The following is a 17870-nucleotide window of genomic DNA, read 5'->3' as shown; positions in this document are numbered from 1 at the left end:
ACTAGTAAGTTGTCAGATTTTATAAATGTTTAACAGTGTGTGCTAGAAAAAAAATATAAATTCTCTAATTGTTGAATGTAATGTTGTATAACGTTTTCAAATTTTTCATAGCTTTACCAATTTTTTCTGATTGTTTCATCATTTGCTTAAAAGTATAACATCTTCCACAAAATTTCTGGATTTATTGATTTCATTTTCCTAGTGAACTGTTCCTTTTATCACTGTTGTAGTCATTCTTTTTCCCTCAGAATGCTGTTTTAATATCTTATATAGCTAAGGCAACTTATATATGGTTAATATTTTCCTGTATATGGTTAATATTAGTATTTTACTATATCATTTTTCTTTCCATTTCTTTAAGCCTTCCTATGTTAATGTTTTAGATGTATCTCATTAATGAGCATATTACTAGATTTTTGGTTTTGGTCAAAACTGAATTGTCATCTTTTACCTAGCAAATTAAGTCCATTTATTGTGATAACTCCTATGATTTGATTTATTTCTATCAAATATTTTTATGCTATCTACTCTGCCTTTTTCTTCTTCTTTACGGTTTACCACTGGATTGGTGGAGTTGTCTTTATTTCTACTTTTATTAAACGGCTATCCTGGGGTGCCTGGGTGGCTCAGTCATTAAGCATCTGCCTTCGGCTCAGGTCATGATCCCAGGGTCCTGGGATCCAGCTGCGCATAAGGCTCCCTGCTCTGCGGGAAGCCTGCTTCTCCCTCTCCCACTCCCCCTGCTTGTGTTCCTTCTCTGGCTGTCTCTCTGTCAATAAATAAAATCTTTAAAAATAAAATAAAATAAATGGCTATCCTGAAATGGCTTAATTTGTACACTTGACTTACCAAAGTCCACGTTTCTGAAGCATTTATAAGTCATTTTGATGAGGGCCAAATTCTTTTTTCTAGAAACAAATTTAATTTTTCCCCTCACTCTTGTTGATGTAGATTGACAGTTACTTCTCCCAACATTTCATTTTCTTATGGTCTTAATTTTGCTGTTGAGAAGTCTTGTCTAATCTTTGCTCATATTTTGTTAATTTATCCTAAGCATTTCATACTGTTGACTTAATGTAAATATATTTTTTTTTAATTTTTTTTTAAAGATTTTATTTATGTATTTGAGAGAGAAAGAATGAGAGACAGAGAGCATGAGAGGGAGGAGGATCAGAGGGAGAAGCAGACTCCCTGCTGAGCAGGGAGCCTGATGCGGGACTCGATCCTGGAACTCCAGGATCATGACCTGAGCTGAAGGCAGTCTCTTAACCAACTGAGCCACCCAGGCGCCCCAATATAAATGTATTTTTAAAATTCATTTTCACTTGTTGGCTGCTAGTTTACGTAAATGCAATTGATTTTCATATATAGACTTTGCTAAATTCACTCACTAGTTCTATTTTTATGTAGATTCCTTAGAATTTTTTAATGTACATTACCTTATTGTCTACAAATACAGTTCACTTCTAACTTGTGTGCCCTTTCTTGCCTAACTGCACTCACTAGAACCTCTGCTATAATGTTAAATCAAAGTAATGAGAGCAGACATCTTTGCCTTAATCTCAACCTTGGAAGCATTTGGTTTTTCAGCATTACTGTGATGTTGACTGTACATTTTTATTAATAACCTTTATCATACTGAGGAAGTTTCCTCTTACTCTGTTTGCTAGTTTTTCTATTAAATTATGAATGGGTGTTGAGCTTTTGTCAAATGCTTTATCTGCATCTATTGAGATGAACGTGTTTTGTTCTCCTTTATGCTATTCATATAGTTAATTAATGAATTTTCAGTGTAAACCTTGACTTAATCAGATGCACCCCACTTGGTCATGATCTCTTATAATTTTTATATATCGCTGAATTCCATTTGCTAGTATTTTGTTAAAGATCTCTGCATCTGTGTTTGTGAGGGTTGTGTTGTATAGTTTTCTTAGAATTCTTTTCCTGGCTTCAGTATCAGGGTAACAATACTGGCCCTCATAAAATGATTTCAGAAGTCTTCCCACATCTGTTTTCTGAGTTTGTGTAGGATTGATATTTCTTGTTCCTTACACCTAAGACCTGTGTATTTTATTATATGTGCTTTATATGATATTGTGTTGTATTGCATGTTTATTGTTAATTATACTTTAATTTTTTTTTTAATGTTAAAAAATACAGGAGGGGATGTTGAGCTTTCCACAAAACAAGCTACAACTATACAAGTGTGAGTGTGTTGAGGAGTAGAAGCAGTCCTGGCACACTGAATTAATAACATTGTATGGGGAAAAAAAAGGTCTGAATTAGAACTTGGTCACAAGATTTGTATAAACCATGTGTGTATTCTATTCAACTCTTTAAAACAACCAATATTAACCAAACTTAGGCACTTTCTTATAACCCTTTGCCTATCCTGCTGCTGTACTGCCCTACTGGACAAAAAGGCAGATTTTCTGTTCTTAGATATTTTCAAGCATAAATAGGATACCCATCTCTTAACTGTAGAAAATGGGTAGTTAACAGCAAAGAATAGAGACCAGTGAATTTTAGAAAGGGCCCAAAAACCAAGTGAAGTGGTATGCAGAAAGTGCATATGCATGAATACGTGCATGATTTTGAGAAGGTTCCTACTTTCCAACAAATTCTCCAAGGGATTTCTCTTAAAGAACTTCAAACCTACATAAATTAAAACTGACAACCTTCAGTTCAGCTCAGAAAATTACACACACACACACATTAGTCGTGTAGTTTTTCATCTTTTTAAACTAATTCTGCCAAGGTTGTGTTGGACTTCCCATAACAAGAGGGAGTAGGAACACTGACTTTTGTATTCCTTGCTTTTCTCTGCCTTGTTGAAATATACTGCTTTTTAATAAACCCACAGAAAATCTCCAGCTTTGTCTTTGTTAACTTTTTTCCACAAAAAAATTAAAGATGCTCCCATAAAGAAACCAAGGCATAAATATACATAAATTACATTAGAAAACTTTTCATGATACTTACGGGTGTTCCCTCACCTCCTCTCAGCATCTTCCATTTACTTTGTTGAAGCTCTCCCTTCAAAGTATCGTTTCTACTTTGCTAAGAGGAGAATGCTAGTTAACGAGGGCTGGCGCAGACCAGGGCAGAACATCATGGAAAAAGTCACGGGCTGCCTCCAACAAACTTGCCTTGTACAGCTCTTAGAATCTCTTAAAACAGTGAGGGTTGGTCTGAAGACTATCAGCTAAAAGGGGTGACACAGGGGCACCTGGGTGGCTCAGTCGTTAAGCGTCTGCCTTCAGCTCAGGTCATGGTCCCAAGGCCCTGGGATCAAGCCCCGCATCGGGCTCCCTGCTCCGCGGGAAGCCTGCTTCTCCCTCTCCCCCACTCCCCCTGCTTGTGTTCCCTCTCTCGCTGTGTCTCTGTCAAATAAATAAAATCTTTAAAAAAAAAAAAAGGGGGGGTGACACATTATTAACCTGTCCATAGTGCCTCAGACTGATGTTGTTTCTACTTCTTAGGTTTCATAATTTTAAATTTTACTTCCAGGTAATATGAAATCCTCAAAGTCTTCTTTTCACTATTCTAACGAATACAACCAGTTTTCACATATGTTGAACAATACAACTTTATAGCGATTTTTGATATGGATATATGGGATATGAGTGGGAAGGAGACCTATTCTCCAATCCAGATGTTTATATTTCAGTAGAAGGAGGGACATCACCCCCTGGCCTCCCTCTGCCCTTATTCACTCCTCCCCCTGGTTGATGAGTTACCGTGAGGCCCTGGGACTGCACTGTGTGGCTGCTCCCTGCCTGTGCCTCTCGGAGCTGGCCTGCCTTCAGAGCACCACTGCTGTTGGCCATGCACTGAGCTCAACGGTAAAGGCCCTGCCCTTGGAGGGAAGTGGCAGTGGTGCCAAGCTGCTGGCGAGCCAAGCACATTCTGGGGTTCAGTATTAGCCCACTTTCCACAGATACATAAAGCCACATTCTCCAATATCCATTTTATTATTAATAAAGATATTCTGGTCATCATATGCCTTATTCTTTTGACTTCTCAGTTGGTTCAGGATTCAGAAAGAAAAGGTATTCTTTGGTGGGTTCTCTCATACCCCCAAGAGGATACTGTATTCTCTCCTGCAGTCAGCCTTTTGAGTAACATTAGAAGCTCATGAGGAGATGTGTAAGAATCAGCTGTATTTTTATCTGTCTCTTCATTCATCTATTTCACAGATGCACAAAGAAAAACTGGGGAAAAACCGTCTAATTTCTAAACCAGTAACACTCTTCTTTCAGTAGGATTTTTTTTTCTTCGTTTAATGAGTGACAGTGGGCAGGATGCAGTGAACCACTCAAGACCCAGACACACTCAAGTGTCTCCTCATGGAATTCTCCCACCGGTGGGCATGAAGTTTTACGAAACTTCCAACAAATGCAACAATTCTAAACATCTTCAACAAAATGCCTAAAATCTAAGAATTATGGATATAGTCGATGGTCATCAACCGGATCATACACTTGCCCTGTTAAATTTAATAGGCTAGAAGAAGAAAACACAACACCAAATTGAGAGCCTTTTAAAATATAATTTAAAACTATGTTGTACCAGTACAATATATTAATTTTACAAATGTAAAATTTTATCCGCTGTTAAAGCATTTGCAAAAACCACACATCCTACTTCAGCTTTATTGCACAATATCTATAAGAAAATATTAATTTTTAAATTAGAAAACATAAAAATGCTTTCAATATAGAAGAGACAATCTGATTTTAAAGACAATACTCTATAAGAATGTCTACCCAGAAAATAAAAAACTTTCACAGGATACCAAGCTGGACAGATGCTTTGGCAGATTCAGGACAAAGCACTGTTTAAAACCAGTCCAAGATACTTAATCCAAACTGTATCATCATTCTTCATTAGAAATCTAGATGCCACTCAAGGTGGTTTCTTACACTTACAAAAGTTGAGGCATTTTTCAGTGTGAGCATTCTGAATATCTCTTACATATTAAAAACAATACTTCCCACTCAACAGCCATTTGCAGGTTTTTTTCCTTCATGCAGATTATCTCTGGCAACTGTTTCTGAAAACTATTTAATGACCATTTTAATTCATTTATTACGCTGATAAAAAACATCAAGTTAAATACACTTTTAAAACCTAGTCCTTTACAAAAATCAGTTTATAAATTTGTATCATAAAAATTAGTGTCAAAGACCATCAAAATGGCCTTCTTTTGTTTGATATTAGTTGGTTCTCCCAGAGTCGGGATGGCAGATGTCCCACTTATGTAGTGTTAATCAGGAAATAAATCCAAGCACTAAGCTGGAATCCCAAGACAGGTTAGTAAGGTTGTATGATGGATTTTAGTGGGATATTACCCTGGGTCTGTCTTCCAATACAGGTGTTAAAATACTGACAGCAAATCTTGGTGATTTAATTCACCTCAGACAATGAATACAGTCTGGAAGATGCAAAAGGAAAAATGTTCATATAATACATTATCAGTGGGGTTGTGTATATCATAGAAAAGGGAAAAAATCCTTATTTGTTAGAACAAGGATTCACCAAATTTGATACATATGTAGATTATGCATCTTTTCTTATTAAAGCATGTTGATTCAATCTCCAGTGTTTTTAAATGTATGCCTTTGTGCATCAGGAGATTGCCTTTTGGAACTTATGGCCTGCATAAGCAAAGTCAAATATAATATTACACATTTGTGTAGAGAAAATAATTATTAAAATAGTGGTTATGTGCTCACAAGTTTATTGTAGGTAGACAGAATTATCAAAAATCCAGATGCTTATAAAAAAGTGTGCATTATTTAGAATTTCTTCCTTAGGAATCAAAGCAGTTGCTTTTCTGGAACTGCATTTTTCAGAACTGCTCAAAGCACCTCATCTAGATGAGTGTTTTTAAAAATATATATATAAAAAGTCTACAATGAGACTTCAAACATCACATATTTTACCTTTTACAAGCTTTTTATCATGTATCCCTTCCTTAAAGTCCTTCAGAATAAAATAAAAATAAACTCTCACATTCCATTAGAAAAAAATGGAAACATTCATGGTTTGAAAAGTTTCTGCATTCCCCCAAATCTTGGTACTATGTGCAATCTCCTCATACACAGGTGTTGAGGAAACCCCTGATCATCTATTATTGAATATTCAGCTAATGGACATGCCATAGAAAATGTACATTAATAGTAGTAAATAGATTAAAATCTATTCCATAAAATAAAAATGTTCTATGACTTCAATTTAAATACATATCTGAAAAGCTAAGAGGAGGTTTTCTGTTTGTTTTTCAAAAGTGCTAATTATTACATTTACAAGTATCTTCAATACATTATGTCCAATTCTTTATAAAACTAAACCACCTTGCTTTAGGCACACTGCTTGATGAGTTTCTAAGAAGCAGAGGGGGAAAAAAATCACTTGTCAATTAATCCAGCTTCCTTAATTTTACTGAAGAAGAATTTCTCCAGGATATTGGCACATTTGTAGTATTCACTCTCAGGGGGGTTGTACTCTTTGCAATTGGTAAAGACTCGCTGTAAGTCTGCCATGAATAATTTCTTAGACACGTAGTACCTATTCTTGAGGCGTTCGCTCATGGTTTTCAGATCTGCACAGGAAAAAAAAATATTAGCAATCTTTGACTCCTTTTAAACACTAGCTGACAAAAGGGAGACAGGGAGAGAAATCTATGTCATCAGTCTGGCTACATTTTTACCATCCCAATGCCCTTGCTTAAGAGACACGATCAAGGAAAACAGTTCTTAAATTTTATATTGTTTCTGTTGTGAGGGCTTCTTGTGTAAAATCACAGCATTTTCACACTGAAGGGACCATTATTAGTCATCTGGCCCAATCCCCTATTCAGCACAAGGAAGCTAAGTAGATTAGCAGTGATAAGTATGATAAACTAAGTACTGTTAGCTATTCATTCAGAATTATACAGAAGGGGCTCTATCTACATGGTGTAGAGCAGGTGGAACATTTGTCTGAATCATTTCATTACTTAAATCCAAACAATAAGACTGAGTTTGTTTCATTAAATTCACAGTTGTTTTGGTGCTACAGAGACAGAACTAAAGTAGAAAAACTGATCATAAATAAATCTACAGATACACCAGTCTCCTTGCATATAAAATGGTTCAAATGAATTTAGTTTCATGCTCCATCCATGAAATAAGAATCACAGGCAATAAAAAAAAAAAAAAATCACAAACAATAATTTCTTTTTAAAGCAAGTAAGCCTTGAGAGATTATTTTAAAAATAGTATTTTCCTAATATATCTACTTGCTTTAAATTATACTATTTTACAAATGAAAACAGTACTTCATTTAAACTTGTAAGAATACCATGGGGCTTGTTTACTCCTCACTCTTAGAACTGATTTAAAGAATCCCATGCAGATTAGAAGGTGTTAACATTTGCGTGCACCTGGGTGGTTCAGTCGGTTAAGTGTCTGACTCTTGATTTTGGCTCAGGTCATGACCTCAGGGTCCTGGGATTGAGCCCTGCGTCAGGCTCTGCGCTGAGCATGGAGCCTGCTTGAGATTCTCTCTCCCTCTTCCTCTACCCCTTCCCTCCACGCGTGTGTACTCTCTCTCTCAAATAAATAGGGGTGCCTGGGTGGCTCAGTTGGTTAAGCAGCTGCCTCTTGGTTTTGGCTCAGGTCATGATCTCAGGGTCCTGGGATCAAGCCCCCAGCAGGCTTCCCACTGAGTGGGGAGCCTATTTCTCTCCTTCTCCCTCTCCCTCTGCTCCTCCACCGGCTTATGTGTGCACGCTCTCTCTCTCTCAAATGAATCAATAAACCTTTTTTTAAAAACAATACAATAGATAAATAAAATCTTTAAAAAAAAAAGAAGATGCTAACATTTGTCTACTTATAGGTCCCTAGTTGTCTCTAAGTCTGATTCTGTCATTAAAAATTATATTAACTGTGCATGGAAAAATAAGTCAAAATTGCTATAAAAAAAAATACCTCTACCAATAACCCAAACTCCCACTATATTATCAAATTTTCCAGAAGGAAAGAAACTTAAAACCAAATACACTGGGATCATCAGCTAGTGAGATATATAAATTTATGTGCAACATCCAAAAATGGGGAGAATTCATTTGCATCAAAATCTTAAATCTACCACAAAACACCAAAGAAAAAATGGGAAATATGTACTTTTGCCTATTTCCTTTGACTAAAGCTTCTCTTGGTTAGTGGTATGTCATCATATCTGTGAGTTCAACTTTCAATTCTCTTTCTTCTCTAACTAAAACAGTTTGGAAGGAGAGGAAAATTGGCAAGTGTTAAGATACTTTATAAAGGCTCAGCAAATACCCCACTAGATGTCTCACCCGAGTGTGACTGAGCAGATGAAGATGTCCTCTCATTAAATGAAAAAAGAACAATGAAATTAATTGTGCCTCTCCAGGTAAAGTTAGATGTTCACCTTACCACCTAAATGCCTACCACTTAAGATATGCTGCCCAATATAGTGCTTATGTTTTAGAAGGAAGAGTTGTGTAACCAAAATGGGGGGGAAAAGAATGAAACATGGCACAAAGAAGTTTATCCAAAAGCTTTCAAACTATTATTTGGAAGAAAGGGGGTACGAAGAGATGGGGAGAGCCTAAAATACAGCAGAAACAAAATAAGAGTCATAGAAGTGTTTGGATCTTCAGAATAATTACAACCAATTCTCCATATTTCCTTTCTATATTTCTATTCCATTCTTAAGTTATAAACAACATCTTTCGGGTGCCTTGGTGGCTCAGTCGGTTAAGCATCTGCCTTCGGCTCAAGAGAGACCTGTATCAGGCTCTCTGCTCAGTGGGGAGTCTGCTTCTCCTCTCCCTCTGCCTGCCACTCCCCCTGCTTGTGCACTCACTCTCTCACTCTCTCTGTCAAAAAAAATAAATAAAATCTTTAAAGTAAATAAATAAATAACATCTTTCTCCCTCTAGCTTTATTAGAGGCTTACTTGACCAAATGGCATGGGTTAAAAAAGAAGGTGACTAAATATCAGTGATACCACATATGGAGAAAACATTAAATTATTCCATTTTCATCCTTCCCACCAACTGGGGAGTTCTGAGTAAATAGGAAAACCCTGCTCAGCAATGCACGCCTGGTAAGAAGACATGCTTGGGCCAGACTACTCAGATGATTTTCTGAGATTCCCTAAATGACACAGGTTGGACCTCATTCATATGGGAGAAAAAGAGTTTGTGAGAGCACAAGGGAAAGAAAAGAAACGTTTTTAGAAAAAGCCGAGAAGGCAATAATGGGGGAAAGTAAAATTACTGATTTGTCAGTCTTGTCCTCAAAAACATGACCATGTTAGGGACAAGACTACACCTTTCACTCAGCACCTAAAGGCACCCTAAGAAAAATATTATTGCTCCCCTAAAGAGCACTATTCACTATTTTCATAACTTTGTCTAGAACACACCTCAGTCTACCACTGGTCTTGTTCAACAGGCCCAATATTCCCCTCATGAGTATTCAGCTATGCACACAGGCTCATACCCTTCTCAGCGTGGACAAAGCAAAACACTTTCAGAAAGCAGGCTGAGAGTAGGCTATGACAGATGGGACCTTCTAGACCTACTATTGCAGGTTTTCAGAGCATACATAAGCAGGGCTGAAAGATAATTATTCTCCCCAAACTCATACAACCTCCCATGAGGGTTTCATAAGGGAGTTGAGACGGTCCAGGCGATGAGGATGCAAAGGTCAGTTAACTTAAGTTTGGAAATGGGCATAAAGGATTTTAACATATTTTTTACAGGATGGAAAATACTGAGGGGCATGTGACTAGCTCAGTCAGCAGGGCATGCGACTCTTGATCTCAGGGCTGTAAGTTCGAGCCACATGTTGGGTATAGAGATTACTTAAAAATAAGACCTTTAAAAAAAATTTAAAAAAGAAAAGAAAATACTGATTCCCCAAACATGTTTCTATTCAGAATTCTAGACTCACTCAACCCTCACACTTTGGTTTTCATAACTAAGATACAGAGAAGCAAGGCAGAGAGAAAAGAGAAAGAAAAGCATATGGATGTAGGTCCACATTAAGGAGGACAGACTACCAAAATCATTACAATGACTATATAGAACATTCATGTGAAAATCAATGCTATAGAAAACACCTACAAATAACTCTTTCGTCAGGGAACTAATGGATACTTTTCATTCTTCCTTTCATATTTTAATACCTTCTTAGAACCAGGAACAGATTGCAGGTAGGAAAGGGACAGAAGACACAGGCTGTCTCCAAAACAATGGCCACACAACCGACCGAAAACATTTCAGCTAGCTGTCTGTCATCTACACAATGCCAAATTAGTTTAATTGGATTCTCAATTGGTTCAATTAATCATTTTAGCATGGTGTACGCACAGCAACAAATTCCACAATTCGACATTTCCAAAGCATTTTTTGTTTGTCTGGTATTGGATGTGGAACAAAGCTTTTAAAGGGAGTATAAATAGTGACACTAATATTATCCATCGAGAGCATGGAAAAATCGAGAACTGCGTTACCAGAATTTCCCCTTCTGCTAGTATAGCAGGCAAGCAGCCTTAATCCAATGTCTTTTGCGTCGCTTTCAAAAATTCTCAAAAGGCTCAAAATACATCAAGAGGACAACCTGAAGTCGTCCATGTGCAACCGAACCAGAGTTTTCCATGTGTAGAATAGAAACAAGGTTATGTCCCAACAGCCAGTTTTCACATCTAGTGCTGGGTGCAGTTCCCCAGCTGGGCTCTCTGCATCCAGTGCTGGAGGCAGGCGGCTGTAAAAGCTGCAGGAGTGTCTAACGTGACTCGGCCACCCACCTGTCCTTTATCACTCTGCTCTCTATCACTGGCCCTCCGCGGGTGCAGGGAACCCCACCACCCACCACACACACCCTACCTTACAACAGAGGAGTACAAATCAACCTCAGCAACCATGTGTCCCCCACACCGCCATCCAGAGAGTGTTAAATCTATACTTAGAAAATGTTAATGGCATTACCCATGGGGAACCTTATAACTTCATAATATCCCGGAGCTTCTGTTCTCTTCACAGGTTCCATGAAGGGCCAAGCGCTTTGATGGCTCTTGAGTAAAGAAAAAAGTAAGGTATCTAATATGGAAATTCCATGTGGGAAATCATTTCAAAATATCTGCATGAGGTGAATGAAAAGAAAACACCCACCTTCACCTGCTGAAGGATGCTCTTGAGCGTGCTGTAAAGCTGGTCAGGGTCTTTGGGCTCTTTACTTGAAAGGAAAAGAGGAAACAACAGGGAACGATGATTAGTTTTTTGCCCTCTTGCCAGGGGATTCCTATTCCGCTTATTTTTACAAAAACCTAAAATGGGAGCCAAACCAGAATCTTCTTATGAAAATTGAATGGGTGATTGATTACAAGCAGTTTGCCCACTTCCTCCTAAGTTGCTGGGAGGAAAGAAAACTTACTTCCATTAATATCCTCTCCCCCGTCCTACTTACCTTTTCTCTTTTCCACTCGGCTTCCAGCCTGTCTCTCCTATATGTCAACGAAATTAAACACTGAATGAGAACTGCTTTTGGTCAAGAGAGTAACAAAATTAATACTTGTCAAAGATGAAATAAATTACAAGCATGCCTCAATAAAAGTCTATTTCTGGGCAGAGACAGAAATCAACTGCAATTAGTTACTTCCTTCTACAGCTAACAGCATGAAACATTTCCAAGAAGGCCAACACCTCTTTATGTTAGCACTTTCTAAAGCAGGAACTCCGACTTTTCAGAGGAAAGCATAAAAAATAAATACGTCCAGTACTGGGGGCATATGTGTATTTTGAACTCTAAATCACATTTTGCTAATCACCATGTGAAAGAGTTAAGCTGTTATTTTAGGTTAGAACAAACTTTGTCCTGGTCTCTATTTTATTTGGCAAAGACCTGCTTATAATACAAGATGGTTACTGCAGCAGAAAGAAAACACAGCCTCAAGTCCAACAGACCTGGATTTGATTTCTTGCTCTCTCCTTAAAAGCTAACTTATCCTAGATAAGTTAGAGAGGTTAAGTAACTTATCAATCTATAAAACAGAACTCTAAAAATTAGGTGATATTATCGCTTTTGAAATTAGCTGATGTATGTAAAAAAACAGAAGAACGCCTGGCACAAGGGAAGTGAAATTTCTAAGTCTAGAAGTAAAAGTAAGATCTGCTACAGGGTAGCTATTGTATTGAAGGAATGTATCTTGCCCTAATAAGGTCTTATTTTTTTCTGGAGAACTGTGGTTTATTTGATTTTGTGTTGTGTATTAAATCTTCAATATACTAGAAGATCCTGGATTTGAACTGAACAAAAGTGTGGCTATTCAATAGCTTTCGATCTACAAAAACAGATATTTTGTACGTTTTCACCCAAGACGATTCATCTCTAACACTCACAGATAAGAACCCTTGGGAAAACTACTCTAAAATAAGAAACTTGAAACAAATTATGTTTTCCAATCATATTTTTTAGAAATTTGGAGAGACAAATTTGGCCAAGCACACACCTGTGCAGGTTGCAATCATGACAGCATGAGCAAGGGTGCAAAACAGCAACAAGTTTGCAGATCAGCATCCGCTGCTTCTAAATCTGACAGTTACTGGCCATGTGCTAGTTGAGGTCAAAGGACTTAACCACTCTGAGACTCAATTTCCCCATTCGTAAAAGGAGAATTTCTCCGTGCTATAAACGGTAATCTCTCAATAAATGATGGATATGAACAGCTATAAGAAGGGGTCATCTAAGTTCTCCTTATTTGTTAGCACTGAGAAGTAGAGAAAAGACAAAGGGAAAGCATCTGCTCCCTTCTTAAGACTACAGACACCACGAATGGAGACAGGCAAGGCAAAAAGCTTTCCAAATCACTGCACTCTGACAATCGTTTCAAACACATCACATGGCAATACTAAAAGATTTTGCTCTTAAAAGATCTATACATACTAATTCCAGGAATGCTTTCTATTGGAATCTGCCGAACTCCATCTTTAAAACATGAAAGTCCAGGGTATACTTTTCGAATCTGGGCTTGCTTTCTTTCTATCAGCTTTTTAATGATCTGTAAAGCACAGAAAGAAAATGTGTTTAGGGCCAGAAGTCTGTGGCTACAGATTACGTCAGTCAACCTAAGAAGTCGGTCTCCTAAATAAAGTCTTCGGGACGAGAACAGGGAGAGAGAGTGAATGCTATTGAACAGGGAAGACCTGAAAACGTCCTATTACACCATACACCTCCAGGGGCATTCACACAACCGTCTTTGAATACTTGTCCCCTGCCATCCAAAAAGCCAATATTGAGAGAACACACTGCCCTTGGGGCCCGCTGTCCTCTTTCACAAAGGAGCCAATTATTCTGCCCTATTTCTCTGAGGAGCCTCTGCCGGAGCTGATCAGCTGCGCAGCCCAGCCCCAGCATCCGGACCTCTTCACATCCCGACTAGGAACTAAATGTTCCCTTCCGACTGGAGGGCTCTTGAACAGGCCTCGGAAAGTGTCGCTTCCCCCCCCCCCCCCCCCCCCCCCCGCCTTGCCAGGAAGGATGACATTATTACTCAAAATTTCAAGGCTTGAGCCCTAACCTATACTGTTTGCATCAAAAAAGCAGCTCCAAATTGTTGAGGCGACACACCCCCCTCGTGTCAGCAGCCAGGATGGATTAGGGAATTCTGAGAGGTGTTTGTTTTGTAGAATAGTTCCTAATGTACTGAGGTCAACTATTTCCAAAGCAGTGCAGTTTCCCATTTAAAAAAAGAAAAAAATTAATTAAAAACAGCCATCCCGAAATTAACTATGTCATAACTGATTTTGGAAAAGAAGAAAGAAAACAGGGGGAAAAAAGAGGGGAGGGGGAAGCAAACCATAAGAGACTTTAAACAGTAGAGAACAAACTGAGAGTTGCTGGAGGGGGGTAGACAGGGGATGGGCTAAATGGGTGATGGGCATTAAGGAGGGCATGTGATGAGCGCTGGGTGTTATATGTAAATGATGAATCACTAAATTCTATGTTACACTACATGTTAGCTAACTAGAATTTCAATGAAAATTTGAAAAAGAGGGGCGCCTGGGTGGCTCAGTTGCTAAGTGTCTGCCTTCAGCTCGGGTCATGATCCCAGGGTCCTGGGATCGAGCCCCGCATCGGGCTCCCTGCTCGGCGGGAAGCCCGCTTCTCCCTCTCCCATTCCCCCTGCTTGTGTTCCCTTTCTCGCTGTGTCTCTCTCTGTCAAATAAATAAATAAAAAATCTTTAAAAAAAAAAAATTTTGAAGAAGAAAAACACAGTAGCAGTCATTAATTGAATTCACAAAGGAAAACAAAAAATTCCAGGTCCTAACAGCTTGATCTCAAACATATCATTGGTAAATGCTCCGGCATGAATGCACTTTCACCCTGACAATTAAACAAAGAACTTCGTAAGGTGAATGGGACTAGTAAAAGTATATGCCTGGTAAATCCAGTTCACTGCTGTGCAACAGAAATATAATGCAATCAGCTCATGTAAATTTTTTTAAGATCTTATTTATTTGAGAGAGAAGAAAGAGAGAGAGAGCACACAAGCAGGAGGGAGGGGCAGTGGGAGAAGCAGACTCCCCCCACTGAATAGGAAGCCCAGAATCGGGGGCTGGATCCCAGGACCCTGAGATCACGCATGACCTGAGCCACCCCATCCCCATGCTCCAGTAGCCACATTTCTTAAAGTAAAAAGTAACAGGTAAAATTGGATTTTAACAATATATTTTTACTTAATCCAATATATCCAAAATATTATCACTGCAGCATATAAGCATAGAAAAAATACATATGAGATATTTTACATTCTTTTATTCCTAACAGGTCTTCAAAATCGGAGTGTATTTTATACTTACAGTGCATCTCAATTTCAACTAGCCACAGAGCAAGCACTCAGAAGCCATAATGTAGCTAGCGGATGCCACTTTGGACAGGATAGATCTAGATGGATGCTCTCCCTCTGTTTATTTATGAGTCTAAGTCTTTTTATTTTTATTAAGACTTATGGGGGCGCCTGGGTGGCTCAGTCAATTAAGCGTCCCACTAGTGATTTCAGCTCAGGTAGTAAACTCAGGGTTGTGGGATCCAGCCCCGCAAGGCATCCGGCTCAGTGGGGAATGTGCTTGAGTTCCTCTAGCTCTGCCCCTCCACGCACTCATGCTCTCTCTCTCTCTCTTTCTCTCTCTCTAAAATAAATTAATTAAAAAAAAGAAAAGAAAAAAGATTTTATTTTTAAGTAATCTCTATACCCAACGTGGGGCTCGAATTTACAACCCCAAGATCAAGGGTCACATGCCCTTCTGACTGAGCCAGCCAGGAGCCCTGAGTGTAACCCTTTTTTTTTTTTTTTAAGTTTTTTAATTTATCTAATAATCTCTACACCCAATGTGGGGCTCAAACTCACAACCCCAAGATCAAGAGTCAGATGCTCTTCTGACTGAGCCAGCCAGGCACCCACCCCAGTCTAAGTCTTTTTAAAAGAGAATCGCAATGGTACTCTCTTAAATAAACACCTTCAGAAAACATAATTTCAAATATAATTTTAAAACTTTTTCTCTTTATCAAGGATACTCTCAGATGTGATAACCCACCCAGGTGGCTTCCACACCCCTTGGGTAGCACCTTGAAGGTGGCGGGGTCCTGGTGAGTGACTCCGTAATGACAGTAGAGGGCTTCTTAACCTCTCTGTGCCTCCAAGGGTTGCTTTGAAGAAAGGAGACACTATACTTCTGTTTCAGTCTTTTATCTTCACCTCCCTTGAAAATGTCTCCACTTCTCCACCATGTCATCATCATTCTCTCCTCAAATCCTTCTCCCATTCCATCCCTTCAGTTTTAGTCTCCCTAAACATAAGATTTGGGGGAACTCCCCCATCTCTAATATGCCACCAAGTCTTAGCAAGTGTTCTTACAAAGAAATCTCATTGGTTGGTGTCACCCTTACTTTCCCTTGTTGTCTCACACTCGGATGAAGATTTGAGACGTATCCCTACATCCCAACTCCACCTCCCCATACACACATGCACACATGCATATATACACTCAACTCTGCCGGCTCATGACCTATTCACACTTTCTCAAATAGTGGCTTTTATCACCAGCACACCTATGGTCCTTGCTGTTCATGTGCCCATGAATCTACTTATGTTGGACTCTGAATCTTTGCTCATGCTGATGGGATTCAGCAGGCTCAAAAGAGTTCAAACATTATTTCCCACAAAGACACCTCCGATGACGCTAGGTCCCTACGGATCCCACCTTCCCCTTGGAGTCAACACTCACAAAGTAGCCCTCAACTCCTACTCTGCTCCCCTGTCCAACTGCACTAGCTTGCTCTCTCCATCTCCACTAGACACAACCACAACTTATTCTGCTCTTGCATGCTTTCAGGGGCCAGGAAAGCCCTCCATCTACTTACAACTTGTTTGCTACTACCATTAGTCCCTGTCTTCCGCAAGGGGGTTTTCAAAAGTTGGAAGGAAGATACTTGCGAAAATCATTTGAATTCTGTGGAAGAAGATACTACGTGAATCCAGTATTTTATTATGGTGACTTCAGGTCTCTTTGAAAGAATCTAGGTTAACAGCTCCCAGCCTGCATCATCCACTCAGTGGCATGTGTTAGAGAAGGCTGGAGGCAAACAGGGAAGGTGAGGGGAGAGGGAGATGAGATCCAAGAGGGGAGGAGAAAAAGAAAGGGGAGGGAGCACTGTCTTCTAACCAACTGACTGCTTTGGCTAGCTCTGTGCTTATGGCTTTCCCCTGTCCGCATTAAGAGCCAACAGATCCGGACGAGGCGAATCTGCAGGGGACTCCTGCTCTCTGCTTTCACCAGAGATGCATGGGTGCTCCTCAGAGGAGGAAGGAGGGACGGGCAGCTGACTGCCTGGTGATGGCTCTAGCTGGCCAGCAGCCCCTCATGCTGAACACAGAGCTGCTGAATACAGACCTGCTCATTAGAGCCCAAAGAGAACAATGAAGAAAGCTAGCTCTTTAGAAAGAGACAGAGAGAGGGGCCTGCTGTGCTTTTATTAACTCTCCAAGTACCCTATTTGGAATTCTCTCTAAGGCTGGCATCTCTGAGCGAGAAACAACAAAGGTTGTTTTTATTTTCTAAAAAAAAAAAAAAAAAAAGCCTTTCACCCACATTCATAAGAACAAGCCTGACCCACTTTAAGTAAAAAAGAAAAATATTTATTGAGCACCTACTACGCACGACACTGTATAAGGAGTTTTATGTCTGTTATGTTGATGATGTCTGACAAACAACTGCGAAGTGGGATTAAGGGACATTAGTAGAAACCAGAAAACAAAGACGGGGTTTAAGACAGATGCCTTTTTTAGTTACTTGCTAGAAAAAAAGTGCACTAGAATGAATAACAGAAGTATAAAGTGGAAATGATGAGAGAGGACACAGCCACAAAGCCCATTTTTGAACTCCAAGGAACTAGGGGGAGTGAGGAGGTGATCCTGCGCTTAACATAAAATTTGTTCATTTAATAAATGCACACTTCCCAATTATGCTCTTTCTATGGTATTTTTTTTCTGTCTTGGACAAATGTAAAATTACTATGTAGTCAAATCTATCAACCTTTCCTCTCACTGTTTCTCTTTTAGTTCATATGTATAAAAGACTTCACCCCAAAATGAGGTAACAAATCACTGAATTCCTAGAAGTATAGGCCTTCAGAAGGTGCAATGTTAAAAGGAGAGATGGATACACGCTAAGATAAATGCCCACGTAAGATGATGAATAACAAAAATTCAAATAAGTGGATCAAACTAGTGCTAGTGAAGTTCAAAGAAGAAACTGAACACAGGCCAAAGTGGTCCTACTTGTATGTGT

At 39.1% G+C, this 17870-nt stretch overlaps 1 protein-coding gene across 2 annotated transcripts in view; it reads right to left on the bottom strand.

The window, feature by feature from the left end:
• Window positions 1-4532: 4532 nt before the first annotated feature.
• The window catches only part of KAT2B (lysine acetyltransferase 2B), a 97616-nt gene continuing 84278 nt past the window's right edge, over window positions 4533-17870 (bottom strand). The window contains exons 14-18 of one of the 2 annotated variants that reach the window (XM_036099149.2): window positions 12966-13080; window positions 11490-11526; window positions 11195-11258; window positions 11012-11096; window positions 4533-6607 (exon numbers count right to left, since the gene is read on the bottom strand). In XM_036099149.2, coding sequence (XP_035955042.2) covers window positions 6414-6607; window positions 11012-11096; window positions 11195-11258; window positions 11490-11526; window positions 12966-13080 — 495 coding nt within the window. In that variant the 3' untranslated portion in view covers window positions 4533-6413. The remainder of the gene's footprint in view (window positions 6608-11011; window positions 11097-11194; window positions 11259-11489; window positions 11527-12965; window positions 13081-17870) is intronic. The other variant, XM_036099158.2, reaches the window with a different exon arrangement.

Source organism: Halichoerus grypus, chromosome 1, assembly GCF_964656455.1.
Source record: "Halichoerus grypus chromosome 1, mHalGry1.hap1.1, whole genome shotgun sequence".
Lineage (NCBI taxonomy): Eukaryota > Metazoa > Chordata > Mammalia > Carnivora > Phocidae > Halichoerus > Halichoerus grypus.
This window is presented reverse-complemented; position numbering and strand designations above follow the sequence as displayed.